General features: G+C 44.1%; 1 protein-coding gene across 2 annotated transcripts in view; it reads right to left on the reverse strand.

Moving 5' to 3' along the window:
- GRB2 (growth factor receptor bound protein 2) overlaps positions 1-15,314 on the reverse strand; it is a 58,642-nt gene that overhangs the window by 32,119 nt on the left and 11,209 nt on the right. For both annotated transcript variants that reach the window (XM_061455545.1, XM_061455544.1), the window contains one exon: positions 13,209-13,423. In XM_061455545.1, coding sequence (XP_061311529.1) covers positions 13,209-13,286 — 78 coding nt within the window. In that variant the 5' untranslated portion in view covers positions 13,287-13,423. The remainder of the gene's footprint in view (positions 1-13,208; positions 13,424-15,314) is intronic.

Below are 15,314 nucleotides of genomic sequence, written 5' to 3' on the forward strand. Positions count from 1 at the left end.
ATGCATTCAAAAACCTTCCCAAAAGTGGAGTTCCAAGAAGACTTCAATAAGTGAAGCCACCTCACGCATGCTCACAAACCAGGATCAGACCTTATCGGCAGGTATCAAATACATATCTTGCACTATGACAGATGCCAGCTGGTCCTAGCTGGTCTGCAGCAATATAGCCAGTGTGCAGCCATAAAGCCTCCCTGGAATGCAGCTCTTCAGTTCAGCTGACTGTCAAGCAGCTGTTTGGAAGCTGTGCTCTTCTGGCAAAGCTATAAAGCAAAAAGCATCTCCACCTCAGAGCTCCATTTAATCAGTGGCAAGAGAGAACAAAAATGTAACTCCATGTAGAAGGCAGATGAATCACTGATTGAGAGAAACTAGAAGAGTTGCAAGGCCAAGACTTGAACTTTTCTTGGGTTTATGTGGATTGCTTAATTTCAAAAGAACAACTCATGGTTTTGGCTACTCATCTCACAAACACACTCATTAATAACACAGGACCCCCTCTGCTCAGTGGCTTGATAGAAGGTTAACATGGAAAGCAAGGGGTCAGTGTCCACAGCGGAGGAAGGCTTGTACCACAGGGATCCCAGGAGAGGCTGCGCTGCTCAACAGCTTCACCAGTGAGCTGAAAAGCTGACAGAGAAGTGGCAAAGTTCACCAAGACATACTCAAACCTTAAAATTCATGAGTTGCATGGATAACTTAGTACTAAAAGACCAAGTGATAAATGTCAGATTGAATACAACATGTGAAATAACATGCATGAGGAAAAACACAGCCAACCCCCCCCCCCCCAAGCTGTAACTATATGAAGCTATGCTTTAAACCAACTCCTCAGCAAATATCCCAGAATCATGCGGGCAGTAATCTGAAAACATAATATTCCATATGAAAGAACCCAATGATTTTGACTCTGTAGATCTGTTCTGTGTCAGGCTCTGAATTCTGTAAGTACCTACACTCAACCCACCTCAAGAAATACCAAAATGAACTAAAGCAGTTGAGAAAGGAACAAAGATAAAGCAAGTATGGGATGGTTTATCCACTATAGGATAGCAGACACAAGAGGACATTTGCAAACATATTCCTCTCAGTACAGGAAGAGATGTTTTCTTGCTATCTCTTGCAAGGGGAGGAAGACAGAAGCAGGGGGGAAGTCAGTAACATTACCAGGTAGGATGTTTCAAACCGACAAAGGGAATCACTTTTTTCCACACAGTACACATTTACTTGATGAGAATTTAATGTTATCACATACAGATGACTCAAAATGGGTTTAGAAAGATACACAGAAGGTGTGACCATCAGTGGCTGCTAAAACATAATAGTCCAGGTATAGCCTCCAGCTGAGAAAGGCACTAAAGCCTGCCTATGGGAAGCCAAGACCTTCTACAAGGATGATGATGATGCCCAGTGCTAAATGTCTCATCCCAAACAGCCAGCACTCCAGGGGTCCATCTAGCCCAGTCTCTAATGGCGAATAAGTACAGATATTCAAATAAGAACAGAGGAGGGCGACCCTGCCCATGGCAGGGGGTTGGAACTAGATGATCTTTAAGGTCCCTTTCAAACCCAAAACATTCTATGATACGTGTAAAGAGCTTTCTATTATGTTTAATCATGAAAATGGTATATAGTGCACTTCACATGGAAGTGCTCTCAGATAACAAAGGACAGTATTTTAACATTATGAAGGGTAGAATTTACTATCACAGGAGAATGTCTAAAGCATTAATCCATCATAAAGGTATAATAAACTTAATGTTATTCATGGCAATGAACAGCAAGTAGAAGAAAGTTGGCTAATACTGGTAGTTGACAACATGGTACAAGGGCCACATAAAGGGTCAGTTCAGACCTGTCTATGAGAGTGCTGCAAACCATTGCCAAAACCAAGCACACTCCAGCAGTGTTCCTTCTTCCTCCACTAGGACACAGGAGTTAGGTTCACTCATTTGGGTGATGCCCCTCAAGCCTCCTCCCAGTTGGTGAGCTAGGAGTTTTAGTGACCATGACTGAGGGAATAAAAGGTGTGCAAGAGTTTCATTGGAATTGCGAGATTTCTCACTTTGGACTGCAATCCTGAACAAAACCACCTAAACCCTGTTAGATTCACAGCAAACTAAGAAAGAGGTAGAACCATATTTGCTTTGTGAGGACTTGAAGCTAGGGAGGCCAGAAGGATCTACAACTGCACCCTCAGACGTGGCCACAGTACACTAACGTGCAGCTCATGCAAGTCACTGGCTGGGTTTCAGTGCTGGCCAGGCTGCAGAGCACCTCTTTTCTCAAAATATATTTAGTAACTTCAGCTTTTTTGAAAGTTAAAAATCATTTTTCTTCTCAACAAATAATCGTTAGGGGAAACTTATTACTCCTGATGCAAACAGCACCAACAGCATCTCTAATCTTCCTGCAGCATCTCACACATGTTTGTAATCCAAACAGAGGCGGGTGGAATGAAACCCAAGCTCTCCATGGAAAAGAAAGTTCAAGCAAGTTTACAGAAACATCAGAAGCCTCTTTTTACCTATGCTCTTCCTTTTTACATTACCTAAATAAACTGAGGGGAGGTAACAGCTTGCAAGATGTCCAGACATATCAAGCTGTGAAGGAAGGGTGGAAGCTGGGTCAACTATAAGCACTTTGGTTAGCACTGTTTTTTCTGACCCTGTGAAGAGAGTTATTTTTAACCTGTGTCTTCCTAGGTAGAGTCCCAACAGTCTTCACCCATCCTGCCACAGAGCAAGTTACACTCTCAACCTAAAAGGCAATTTTCAGGAAAAGAAAATGAAGGATGCATCACTTCCTGCTAAGGAGTAAGGAACTGTCAATATGGTTTGATGCCGGAAGAAGGTTTAAGCACCCTGGTACAAATGCTCAAAACATTAGTTTTTGACAAGCTGTAGTTTCATTAGAGGTCAGAAAGAGGCATCAGTGCAAAATATATCTTGAGAAATAAGGACAGAAGTGAAGGCAAGGAGGAAGTAAAAGCAACTTCTGCTTCCTTCATTCCAGCACTCAGAAGAGAGCCTGAACTGCCAGCCCAGGCTTTATCACTTCCAGGGTTCATCTTAACAAAGTATTCTTCAAGGACATGCAAAACAGTACAGAAACAAAACATTCAGCTGTGGAATATCCATACAAGTTCTCCTGATACTGCCTGAACAAAGCATGTTTATCATGCTGACATTCCTCTCACCAAAACCAAAGTAGTGTTTGAAGGCAAGGTTGGGAAAACCAACATTTTAAATGCCAAATTTCACCTGTGAAAGTTTCACTGTACTTCCCTCCTTTATGGCTGCACCTCCTCCTCATTTCTTCCCTTCCTCTGCAACTGTAGGACACACTGAGAACTTCGGCCTTCCCTCTCTGCCCCCACCAAGACACTTGGAGTTTCCCCTTACTAGTTATGCTTCAAGTAGTAGTAAAGATCAGAGCCCAAGATGTGAACAGGAGGTGAGGGAAATAAGTAGCTCTTAAGTCAAAGGGGAAGATTTTCCAGAGGAACCAGTGAAAGATGCAGCTTAAAATCCCTCCTAGTATTCTGAAATAAACTCACTTAAGGCTGGAACCTAAGCATAGCTCTTTCCAAGCAGACCATAATCAACTGTTAAAAGCAGAAAGCAGAAGCCAGATGAAACGGTTAAAACCTCATTTTCATATTTATGCTAAAGAAGTGTAGGGAACAAAAGAACACTCAAAATTTAACTGCACTGGAGCTCAGCACCAGTTGCAGGAGGTTTGAATGTTGTGCGAGTTTCTCACAAAGCAGAGGGCTGAGTAGCTTAGACCACAAGTCTTCTGCACCAGCAGAGCTGCTAGGATTAGTGGAACCTGCTGGCTCATACATAACTCATGCAGAATTCCCCCCTTTCCTCCCAAGGGAAACAATTTTGCATAACAGCAGCACTTTTTTTCCTCCCTCCGCCTGTAAACCTGTGCAGTTTGAGTACAAGTCAGAGCAAGAAGTAGGTTGGCTCAATGCAGCAAGCATGAATTCCAGAGACAAATTATTTAAATCAGAGGTTTTAGAGACTAACAGCATAATTACAGTTCAGCTGAACTGCAGAAAGAAATGCTTTCTGTTCTGTGCACCAGGCCCAGCTGCAGCGGAGCCAACTGGCGGCTCAGGACAGAGCGTGCACACTGGCATGAACACATGCAAAGCAGCTAAATGAGGCAGGTACACACTGAACACAGCTACTCTGCAAAGGATTCTCTTTCTCTATTTTGTTTATGAAGATCAGTAAGGTTTGAACAGCACAATTATAAATTCATCACTCTACATAGGCTGACAATGTACTTCCTAGACAAAACTAGCTTGTCTTCACTGTTGCCTTCTTCCAGTCACCAACCTGACCTGCCCCCATGGGATCAAAAACCTAATCGATTTGATGGATCTTCAAGAACAGGACTATCTGTTTTCCCAACCTCCAACAGAGACAGAAGGATCCAAGATCAGGTTCCTGAAAGGGAAAAAAGCCTCTTTGGTGTTCCAAGACATCTTTAAAATAGGCTTATATTGAGTATCTATAGAAAAACACTATTCTTTAAGTAAAGAGAGAAACAGGCTGAGGGAAACGATGAACACAACCACTTAACATGCAAATTTCAGATGCATGTAGTAACTAATAGGGAAGTATTGCAGAATAGCATCTGGGGTGCAGGAACAGAATAAATATCCTCAAAATCATTATCTTGAGCAGTTTTGGGGAATGTCAGTTCACTTCTTGCTCTATTAGAGCTCAGCAGTACAAGCCCATGTGTTTAGCACATGTCACCATGAGAAAACACATTCTTAAGTTTGTTAAACCAATTCTCACTTGAGTTGTCAGATGGTGGCACCAATCATGCATATAAGACACGGGAACAAGTTCAGGCTCCACCACAGTCTGCTTCACAACCGGTTTTCTATGCCATCTGAACACCTACTCTTATGAGGTGTTACAAGATGACTTCAAAGTTGAAGGCATGTGTCACTCATGAGCAGTGCTTTAAATACTGAGCACCAGGGCATGAGCCTAGAACGTGACAAAGAAAGAGCAGCTTGAGGCTTGACAGATTGAGATCAACAACGCTGCTGTTACACCTCAAAAGATACAGCTATTCGAGGGGAAGAACAACTCACATGGTAGGTAACGCAAAAAAAAAAACCTAAATAGCACAAAGTATTCTCCCATTTTTCTTCCCCAAGGCCCAAAGCATCTAAAATAACACATTCTACTTCCTTGTGTATATTCTAGTCACTGATGTTTGCCCAACTTGGGAGATAACATTAACTGCCACTGCAGGGCCAGCAAAGGAAATGAAAGAGCAAGAAGAGCTGTGGGATAAAGCTGCAGATAAGAACTCGAGTATCAAACTCCTGCAGTAACAGTTTGCTGATCTGTGCAGAAATGCTGAATGCATACACTCACCTACTCATTTGCATTTTGAATTTAACAGAATCTTCAGAGTAAACTGGAACTGATAGAGATCAAAGGCAGCTTTCTTAACTTGCTAAATAAAACATTGAGAGCTGGTACCTCTTTTCACTAGAGCCCTAGTGAAATGGCTTACTTTTGTGTAAAAGCTCCATTTCTAAGTCCGTAAGATCAGGTATCAAAGGAAAAACAAATGCATTTCTTTGGTCACTTCTCTACGTTCACAAGCCACAACTTCATCTCCCTGGTCCAGCACTTATCCGACCAGCACTGAAAGAAGGGAGTGAAAGCAACAGGAAGGGAGAAGGGAAATAGGCTTATCCTTTGCTACACACTGCTAATTCAGACCTCCAGAGCAGTCTGCCCAGACATTAATGCATCATATTCCCTGTAACCCAGAATGAAGCACAGGCCAAGTATGTTAGTTCTGAATCCCATAATGTGATGATCATCACTCCAGTTCCCTGGAAGTTAGCTTGCCTATAATCACAGAAGATACAGTCCCATCTCTTGACCATGCAATGCAGACATACCCATAAACCTGTAAGCAGAGGGGTGACAAGAGTCCTCACAGCTCTGCTTGGTGCTTTAACAACACTGCTGACAAACCCAAAGGACATTCTGCAGTTCAACACCACAGACCAGGAGAAATGTGATGCTACATACACAGTCACACTCAAACAGAACTCACCTCAACCAGTTCATCAATGTCGCCAAATCCTTTGCTGACATCTGTTTCATGAATGACTTTAAATGTATTTTGTTGGAGGCAGGCAGTGGGGTGTGTCTGGGTAATTTAAAGCTGTTTATTGTTATGGTTCCAGAACTAGCTTTGATTTTTCAAACCTTTCAAGACCTACATAAATAAATTAAGAATACAGAAAAGGTTTTAACTGAGTGGTAACCAGCAAGTATGGCAAAATCTGGCATCAGAAGTATAACGGCCTTAAATTAATCCAACAGCTCAGTCTCACAGCAATTGTGAGAAAGACCTAATGTTATCTTTGGTCTAGATTTATTTGTGAAATTCATCAGGTTTGGTAAATTATATTCCCTTTTTACTCAGTGGGAGATTGGAAGATTTTGGCTCCAGTGTTGTTAGGGAGCTAATGTTTCATTTTCATTTTCAAAGAAATAGAATTAGTTTCACCCAGTGCATTTTGTTCCTGAGGTTTAGGCTTTAGTTATTGATTTCTGGTATGTAGCCACTGGCAACTTGAAAGCACAAGGGATTTAATCAAGGGGTCATATAGTTCCCTGCTTACATTATGCTGAGCTGCACAGTCAAATTGGATTCCTTATCTCCTCTTGCTTAGTTGAATCCTTATTATAATGAGAAACCAGAAAAGTCTGAATTTCACTACCAACAGGACCCCTCCTCCTCCCTCAAATAGCAGGGCTCTGCACAGAAACTGGAAAACTATTAATACTACATTTATGACACTCTCAATCCTTTATACATAATCCCTCTTTTCTTCCCCCAACTGAGATCAAGCTTTTACCATTTTAATTGAAATAATAATAAAAATTAAAGTGGGTCCATTAGCACCTGGGATGTCCCCCAGAAAATCTGATTTTATTGGCCTGAAATTCTCACCATAGAGTTATCATAAGAGAAGTGTCACTGAACCAGAGAGGAGAGGACATTTCTGTGCTGGCAGTAAATAAAGCCAAAAGCCCATCACACTGGCTGCAGTCTGACACATGTTGAACAAAGCAGATAAATCATTTAGCAAAGCAAAACTTGAGCTGCTGATTATGTCCCTGATAACACGTCTCAGGGGTCTGGCACACCGGGCAGAACACAACATGGACCTCGCAGAGAAGCTGGAGCTACAGCACTTCCATTACACTGGCAAAAGGCAGCTGGAGCTTTAGATGAGCATCATTTCTCCTGGTTATAACAGAGTGCAATATATGTTAAATCAATACAATAAATGAGCTGGGCTGACTAGCTTTAATCAGTGTTTTGTTTGACACTCAAACTCCAGCAGCACACAGCTCACAAGGGCCTATTTCTCTCTGCTGTCAGTGACAAGTTTAAGTAATCATCACAAATAGCTTCTAAATAAACACAAAGAGGCTGTTTTTAAGGGAGAACGTGTTTACTCCTTGCTTGCAAAGCCCTTCAGTCGAGAACACTCCCTATTTACGTCTTCTGCACAGACACACCTTCAGCAATATAATCTTGCTCTAAGCAGGTCCAAGCTCTTTTAGAAATACAGACCATGAGTGTGTTCTTTCTTGGGCAAACACACTTTGTGGAGGTTAGGTAGGTTCTTCCCACAACCCTGGGAAGTTCACTAATAAAACACATCCCACCTTCTCTCTGTAGGTTATTATCATGCACAGGGGAACAGTATTTGAGAAGTTGGTACTAAAAACATAGGCATTGCATAGCTGGGTAGACCAGAAGAATGCAACCTCTTACAGGAGGCATTTCTTCCTAACACAGAACTCCAACTGCCAGGCTGGCAAATTAACTCCATTTAAGATAATTATACTTGTCTTTATGAGCCTCTGTAATTATCTGAGGTTTGTGTTCTTTGACTGCAATATTGATCACATACTGATGACAAATACAATCTTTATCCAAGGCTGTGAGCCAAGGAACACAACCAAAGCACACTTCTGCAAATCAACTACCACAAACAACAGCTACCACTCACAGCTCAGTCACAGAATAATGTAGGTTGGAAGGACCCCCAGAGCTCCCCCAGTCCACCCTCCTGCTCAGAACAGGTCTAATTAGATCAGCTTGCTCAGGGACCTGACTGGTATCTCCAAGGATGGGGATTCCACAACTTCTCTGGGCAACCCCTTCTAATACTTGACCTATTTCACTCTAAAGCACACAGGGCTTCAATCTGCCTTAACTCAGAAAATGGTTTCTCACATACTAAAATCAAGCCCACACCTGAGTCCATCCTCTTCCAGAAAAAAGGGGAAAGATGAAGTGTGCAAGGAAGGGAGAGAAGGATGAGAGTAAAAACAATTTCACCCTAAAGAGAAGAAATCTGTGCAGTACTCCACAGCAAGCCACAGATTTCCATTCTCTAGCACGATATAACAGGTAATGCAGGTGAAGTCAAAGCCCAAGGACGAAGAAGGAGGGAGACCATGCTGCCCTTGTGGAGCAGATTCCTCCCTCTATTAAAAACTGTTTCACTGGATCCAGTCACACAAAAATGGTTTTCATGCAGGAAGTAAAAATGCCACCTCAGCATCAACTGTTTGCAAACACTTAATCCTCTTCAAGGCTGACAGAAAGAAGAGGCTGGTGGGAAAGAAGCACGTGAGCAGAGCCTGCAGTGACTGTCCTGTGTGCAAGTAGAGCAGGGGAAAAACCCCATGACTTTGCTGAATGGAACTGTCAAGTGATCAAGATTCTACCAAGGAATTCCTTCTTTTAGCAGAGAGGGAAGCTGGTCTGTGTGTGCCACACGAAAGTGAGCACCCTGAAAGCGAAAGATGCTGACCTCTATTTTAAACCACCACCTGAACAATTTTCCATATAAAAACTATCTGTAAGTGCCCCTGAATTCATTATGCTGACAGCTACTGGGAACAGGAACTTATTCAGTTCTTCAGAAGATCACTTTACAGCTATGCCCCAAGCTTGTGACAGAAAAAAGAGAGAGAGGAAATGGAGCAGTGGTCTGTAGTTCTTTAAAAACCCCACAACATTCAGGATATGCATGAGTATGTTCAGTGCTTCTGCATTAACCATGCAGAAACGGTTATCAAAGCACCACAGTATTAACTGTACTCTTTGGATTAGATGTAGGAGGAATAGAGAAATGAAATGATGATGAGATGAGACAAAGAATGATGATTTTTCTTCTCTCCTCCCCCCTCCCCCCCCCCCATCTCCTGCCAAACCACCAGCAAGTATTAGCACACTTTAGGTCTGGATACTTGCCAGTTAGCACAAAGGCCAACAAGACCAGAAACTGCTACAAATAGTTTTAGGGGACATAAAACCTGAGTCACAAATAGAGACTGAAGTTAGCGACTCCCAACTTCAATAAATAGAGCAATTGAAAGGGGAAAAGACTGAAAAAGCATCATAGCAACTATTGACTATTCCAAGTAAATCAAGTAGGAATCCCTCAGTTTCATTTTATTTTTACTTATTTAAATACTTGCACAGGGCATCTTCACTCCTCTAATGGGATGCCAGTCATCAACAAGATTTGGGAAGCAACCACCATAATATGAGAACAGTGGTGATCTAAGAGCTGCAGCACTGCTGTAATCAGAAGATACAGAAGGAAGCAGAAACTTCTACTTGCTCTGGAAAAGTAGTATTTAGTGTATTTCAAACATTCAAAGGTCAGCCTGCACCTCCTGAATGGCAATACCACACACTGCTACAGAACCACTGGACAACAGGGTAGGGGGATCCAGTGCACTGCCATGGTTTCAGAAGCACAGAGACAGTTTTTGCCATGCAGTGCCCACACAAGCAAAGGCCAAGAACTTTTTCCTCTTCCCTCAGCTGTTTTACAATTGCAAGCCAAAGGTCAACAATCTTCACTCACTTTTGGAAACCAGCCACAAGATTACTAACAACCAGCTTAATGGCTACAGTTCAAATGCTGTTCAATCAAGCCCTGAGTATGTGGGTATGCAGCAGTAATGGCACCATGACATCATAGCCAAGTTATCTGCAGAAGTCAGAGAGAGTCAGTGTGCATCTCTGCCTGCTCTCCCCACAGAGAGAAACATGGACTGCCCGAGGAGTGGGAATTAAAGTGTTAGAGACTGTGTTCTTTCCTTCGCATAGTTAAGGCATAACATCTTCTATGGAACAGCCCTTTGCCATCATCCTCTTATGAAGAACTGGTGGTGGTTAGTCTGGAGAAGAAAAGGCCCAGGGGGGACCTTACTGCTCTCTACAACTGCCAGACAGGAGGATGGAGCCACAAGGGGGCTGGGCTCTGCTCCCAAGGAACAAGGGATGGGACAAGAGGAAATGGCCTCAAGATACACCAGGGCAGGTTTAGATGGAGATGAGGAACAATTCCTTCCCCAGAGGGTGCTCAGGCATGGCAGTGCTGGAGTCACTGTCCCTGCAAGTGTTCACACACTGTGAAGATGAGGCCCTCAATGGCATGGGTTAGTGGTGGCCTCGGCAGTGCTGGGGAAAGGCTGAACTTGATGATCGTAAAGGTCTTTTCCAACCCGTCTCATTCTATGATTCTATCATAGATGCCACCAAACTAATGTGCCTTTCTTGAGGTGCATTAAGACAGCTGTCTGGATTGAAGGAAGTCCTCACTACATGCTGAGTTATGTGTGCACCACAGCAAAAGGTAAGAGTGAATGTGAGGTGCATTCAACAGGTTACAAATTTATTTCTCTTCCCAATTCATTTGAGGGCAGAAGGATTGACCTCCTTCATACGACAGCTCACATGAGGCACATGAATGGGATACCCTGAGATTTCTCAGTTGTGAAGACAATATGAACAAGACAGATCTGACACTTCAGAGGGAAATTCATTTCCACAACTTGAAACACACTTGAAGTGAACCAGACTTTCAGAATGACAAAGCCCCACAGAGGTTTGTCAGCCTGAATAAAGTGAACTGTAACGATTCTAATTGGGTTTGGCTTATTTGTCTGAACTTTGCCAGCTTCAGACAGTGACCCTCACCATGCTGCATAGGACTCAGCTGAGTGCTGAAGGATTCCTCAAACTCTCAAGACATTCCACTGACCTTAGTGATAATCTTGAGCAGTTCACCACTTCTATAAATCAGTTTACTCCTCTATGGAGGAAATCTGTCAAGTTTGCAACCATTTTCAGAACGTGAGCTGAAATACAGTGTGAAGAACTGCTCATCAACACTAAGAGGAAGTGTTCAGCCTAGGGTTTGTGTAGGGTAGGAAAACCCCTCTCTTTAGAAAAATGAAATTACTACTGTAGCGTAACACCGTACATACACCATGTTTCTGTCACTAGGAACAATGTGTACCTGTGGGATGACATCAAGTGCTAGGACTCAGGAATACATAATCACAGAATCATAAAATAGTGAGGGTGGAAAAGGACCTTAAGATCATCTAGTTCCAATCCCCCTGCCAGGGGCAGGGACACCTCATCAGCCACTGTATGTAGTTGTAAGAGTTTTAGCAGAGACTAAACTTTCCAAAGTCTAAAAAATAAGTTACTTTCCTTTAATTCTCAGAGAAGAAAATGCTTTTAAATGAATGCAAATTTTACCAGATATTTTTTCATGTACTTCAGTAAATTTCTAACCAAACTAGATCAAAATAATTAAGAATCCACTTTAAAATAAACCATATTTCATTATCCTTCAGGTTTTCCTTCCTGTTCAGAATGTTCTACAAACTGACCTCAAATACACTATGAAAGCTGAGGGCAGCAGTAACCCAAAACAGGCAAATACAGCTCAGGTTAAGAAAAATAAATGCAAGATTATCACAGAGGCTTCTAAAACTCTAACAGTCTTAAATATTTAAAAGCAGCAAAAGGAAATATTCTGGTCATTTACAACAGAGGAATTGAGGTGTACAGGTCTTTTTAGGCCAAGTATGAGACAGGCATGAGTAAGATACAGAGATGCAGTTATCTCAAAGGTGGGATACATTTTTGCAACCTGTATCTCTTGATGGCCACACATTTTACTGCCCTTTTAACAAAGCCACAATTACATTACTGAAATATCAGTTATAAAAGGCAAAAGTTTATCCATAAAGGTTGGTTTTTTTCCAACTTATATTCAAGGAACAGTTAAAATCAAGCCCTTCCCTGGCAAAAATCTTGTGCATATGAGTAATCCCATTGAGGTCTGAGGACTTGATTTGTCAGCACACACAGAGTTACAGCATTACATCCGCAGATAGGCACCTCTCAACACTGTTTCTACTCAAAGCATTTGAGAAAGAAGCAGCTTAAAATACATCACACCAGAAGGGTAAAGCCCATCTTATGGGGAAATATTGACTCTGAATGAAGCTCCATTAAAGCATTCTGTAATATGGCTCTAAGGACTTGGGAGCAACACAGCTCAGAGCTCTGCTTCACTGAAGTCAAAGCACTTGGGGGTTTTACGCAAAACAGAAAATTTTCCGCTTGTTCTGCACCCAGTTTTTTTAAATAAAGCTTTAGAAATTCAAATATGTATCAAATTCCTTAATACAGCCAAGATGAAGCCTAAAAAGCCTTTGATATATTGAAAAAAAACTATAGACCAGAATTCCTCTAATGCACTCCAGCATCCACTTACATCTGCACTGATCCATTAAATATTCAGCCACAAGCTTATCACTGGAGCTCATCAGGACTGAAGATAAAACTCAGTGCCAATATTTGACAGCCTGATGCTAAAGATTATCTACTGAGAAATAATCCAATCACTGTTCTTTGCTACTGGAATCTCTGGCAGGAGCAAAGGAAAGGAATATTAAATTGATCTTGATCACTTTAAGGGATTTCCTCTCTTCAAAGGGAATTCAGCGTAGAGATCGGTTTGTACTTCTGCTTATTTGCTACCATGTTTACGACTTAAGTTTTCAGATATTCCAATCTTAGAACAGAGAGAAATGAGACACTTTGGGATGCACGATGAACACAGACACCAAACTGCTGCTCCTGCTCTTAGAGATAAGGCTGGGATTGAGGAAACCTTGAGGTATCCTATGAAGAGGAGGCAGCGGTCCCTGGGGACCCAAAGGGTCAGGTCTTACAGACAGGAAGAGAAGCTGAAAAGCCCAGGGGCAAAGGAGTGAACTCCCGAGCCCTCGCCCGCCGCTTACCTTAAGGATGTCCCCCCGTTTGAAGCTCAGCTCGTCATCCGCGGTGGCTTTGAAGTCGTACTTGGCGATGGCTTCCATGCTGGGGCTGCCGCGCACGGCGGTGCGGGCGGTGGGCAGGAAGCGCTCCCCGAAGCCTCCGCTCCTCCCGCGGCCCGGCTCCGTCCGAGGCGCCGGCCCCGTCTCTCACATACAGGGAGGCCGGGGGACGATCCGCCCTAGGGGAGGGGGAGGAGGAGGAAGAGACGAGCCATTAGGGGAAGTGGCACGGATCGATGGCCGGGGCCGCGCCCAGCGCCGCTCCCTCCGCCCGGCGCGGCGCGGCTGCCGCTTCCTCCCGCCGCCGCTCGCCCAGGCCCGGCTCCCCCGAGTGACACGTCCCGCGGCCAATGGCCGCTCCGACTGCCCCGGGGGCGGGAGGCGGCTCCGCGGCCGGCCCCGGCCCTCGGGAGGAGCCGCGGGCCCTCGCCCCCGGGCGGCGGCGGCAGCGGCAGCAGCGTCCCGGTGGTGCCCGCGGGGCAGCCGGGCTGGCAGGGCCCGCCGCCGGCGCCGCTCCGCCCGGCTGCCGAGCCCCGGGAGCACAGGGCAACGGGACGGCCCCTCCCGGGCAGACACCCGCTCCTCGCGGTTCTGATCAGCCCAGCACAGCCCGGCCACCGAACCGAGCCCCGGCAGCCCCCGCCGGCTGAAGAGAGGAACAGCCCGCACCCTGCACCGGGAAGGACGGGTGTGAGGATGCAGCCGACAGCAATGATTCGGTTTTTTTCCCATTCATTTAAATACAGTGACACAAAGCACAGAGCGCTTCTGGGGGTCCGCTCTAAAAAACCCTTCCTGGAACTGAAATGCCCACCAAAGCGTCCTCAAATAATATTACACAGAGACAAAAGTTTGTGCTCACTCTAACATGAAGCCATCCCAAAATTCCAGTGTCTTCGGCAACAGAACGTTTTAAAAGCACTTCAAATGCACAGCATGAAAATCAAGATGTTTGTTTATCTCTTAGGAGCACAGAGAAGGAATGACATCAAACCCAGCAAGGAACAGTGAAACCACTGGAAAGGCTTAAATCTTGATCATGGGTTTGAATTGGAAGGATATAATCTAACTCCAGCTATGCTGGAGAGCAGAGAAGGTACGGGATCAGGAGAAAATCAAGTCTGTAAGTTCAAAGCTATTGTGAAGGCCCAGCAGAGAGCTGGTATCTGTCAGTGACAACTCAAGACAGAAGAGCTGTGACAACCAGCAGTGAACCCACGCACCTGCTAATTCAGTCACTGGTTACGGCCCAGAAGGAGCCCTGCCACAAGCAAAGGCAGCAGATGGCAAGAGAATTCTCTAATCTCAGAGAGAAACCTGCCTTACACAAATGCAGAGAAGCAATAAACATGCTCCTGTTCCACAAAGTCCGTGTTTGCCCAACCTTCGGCTGCCCGTAGCAAATAATGAAGCTGGAGGCAAACCCCAGAAGGGAGATTTCCATCACAGGAAGCTGGCAGGATGAGAAGAGGTATGTACAGGATTTACTTTGATCAAAAAAAGACCAGCTCGGTGTAGTCCCCATGTGGGCAGGGATTGGGGTTTTCTCTGGTACTCTCTGGTACTCCTACACAGTGCTGCTGAACTGTCAGTGAGACTGACAGGGCTGTCAACAGCCATAGAGATCCCAACTGAACAATCTGCTACTGCAACCATAGGAAACAAATCTACTGGATCCAAGTTTGAGCAACATGCATAACTAAACCCAAAAAGTGCATCACCTTTGCGACATTCTGTTGATTTGAAAATACTTCATTTTAGTTTCAGTGCGGATGAAAAAGCATCGCCCTGATGTCAGTCTTCCACACCCACAGCACATTCATACGAACAGCAGCAATAGCTTTCCTTCACCGGGAACATTTTCTCTTTGCCAGCTGTGTTCACCTTCGCATCTCTGCAACCTGGCCTCTGGTCTTTCTAACTGATGGTGTTTATGATTCCCTGCTATTAGAGCAATATTAAGGAGCAAAATGAGTAACTGCGTGAAACAATGGAAAATGCAAACATTTGTTCTACACCTCCTGCACCTTCTCAAGACACAGTTAAAGAAAGAAACTATTGCCAATTGGG

Source organism: Pezoporus flaviventris, unplaced genomic scaffold (assembly GCF_033815535.1).
Source record: "Pezoporus flaviventris isolate CSIRO_AGI_PZ_B2104156 unplaced genomic scaffold, CSIRO_AGI_Pfla_v1 ptg000020l, whole genome shotgun sequence".
Taxonomy (NCBI): Eukaryota; Metazoa; Chordata; class Aves; order Psittaciformes; family Psittacidae; genus Pezoporus; species Pezoporus flaviventris.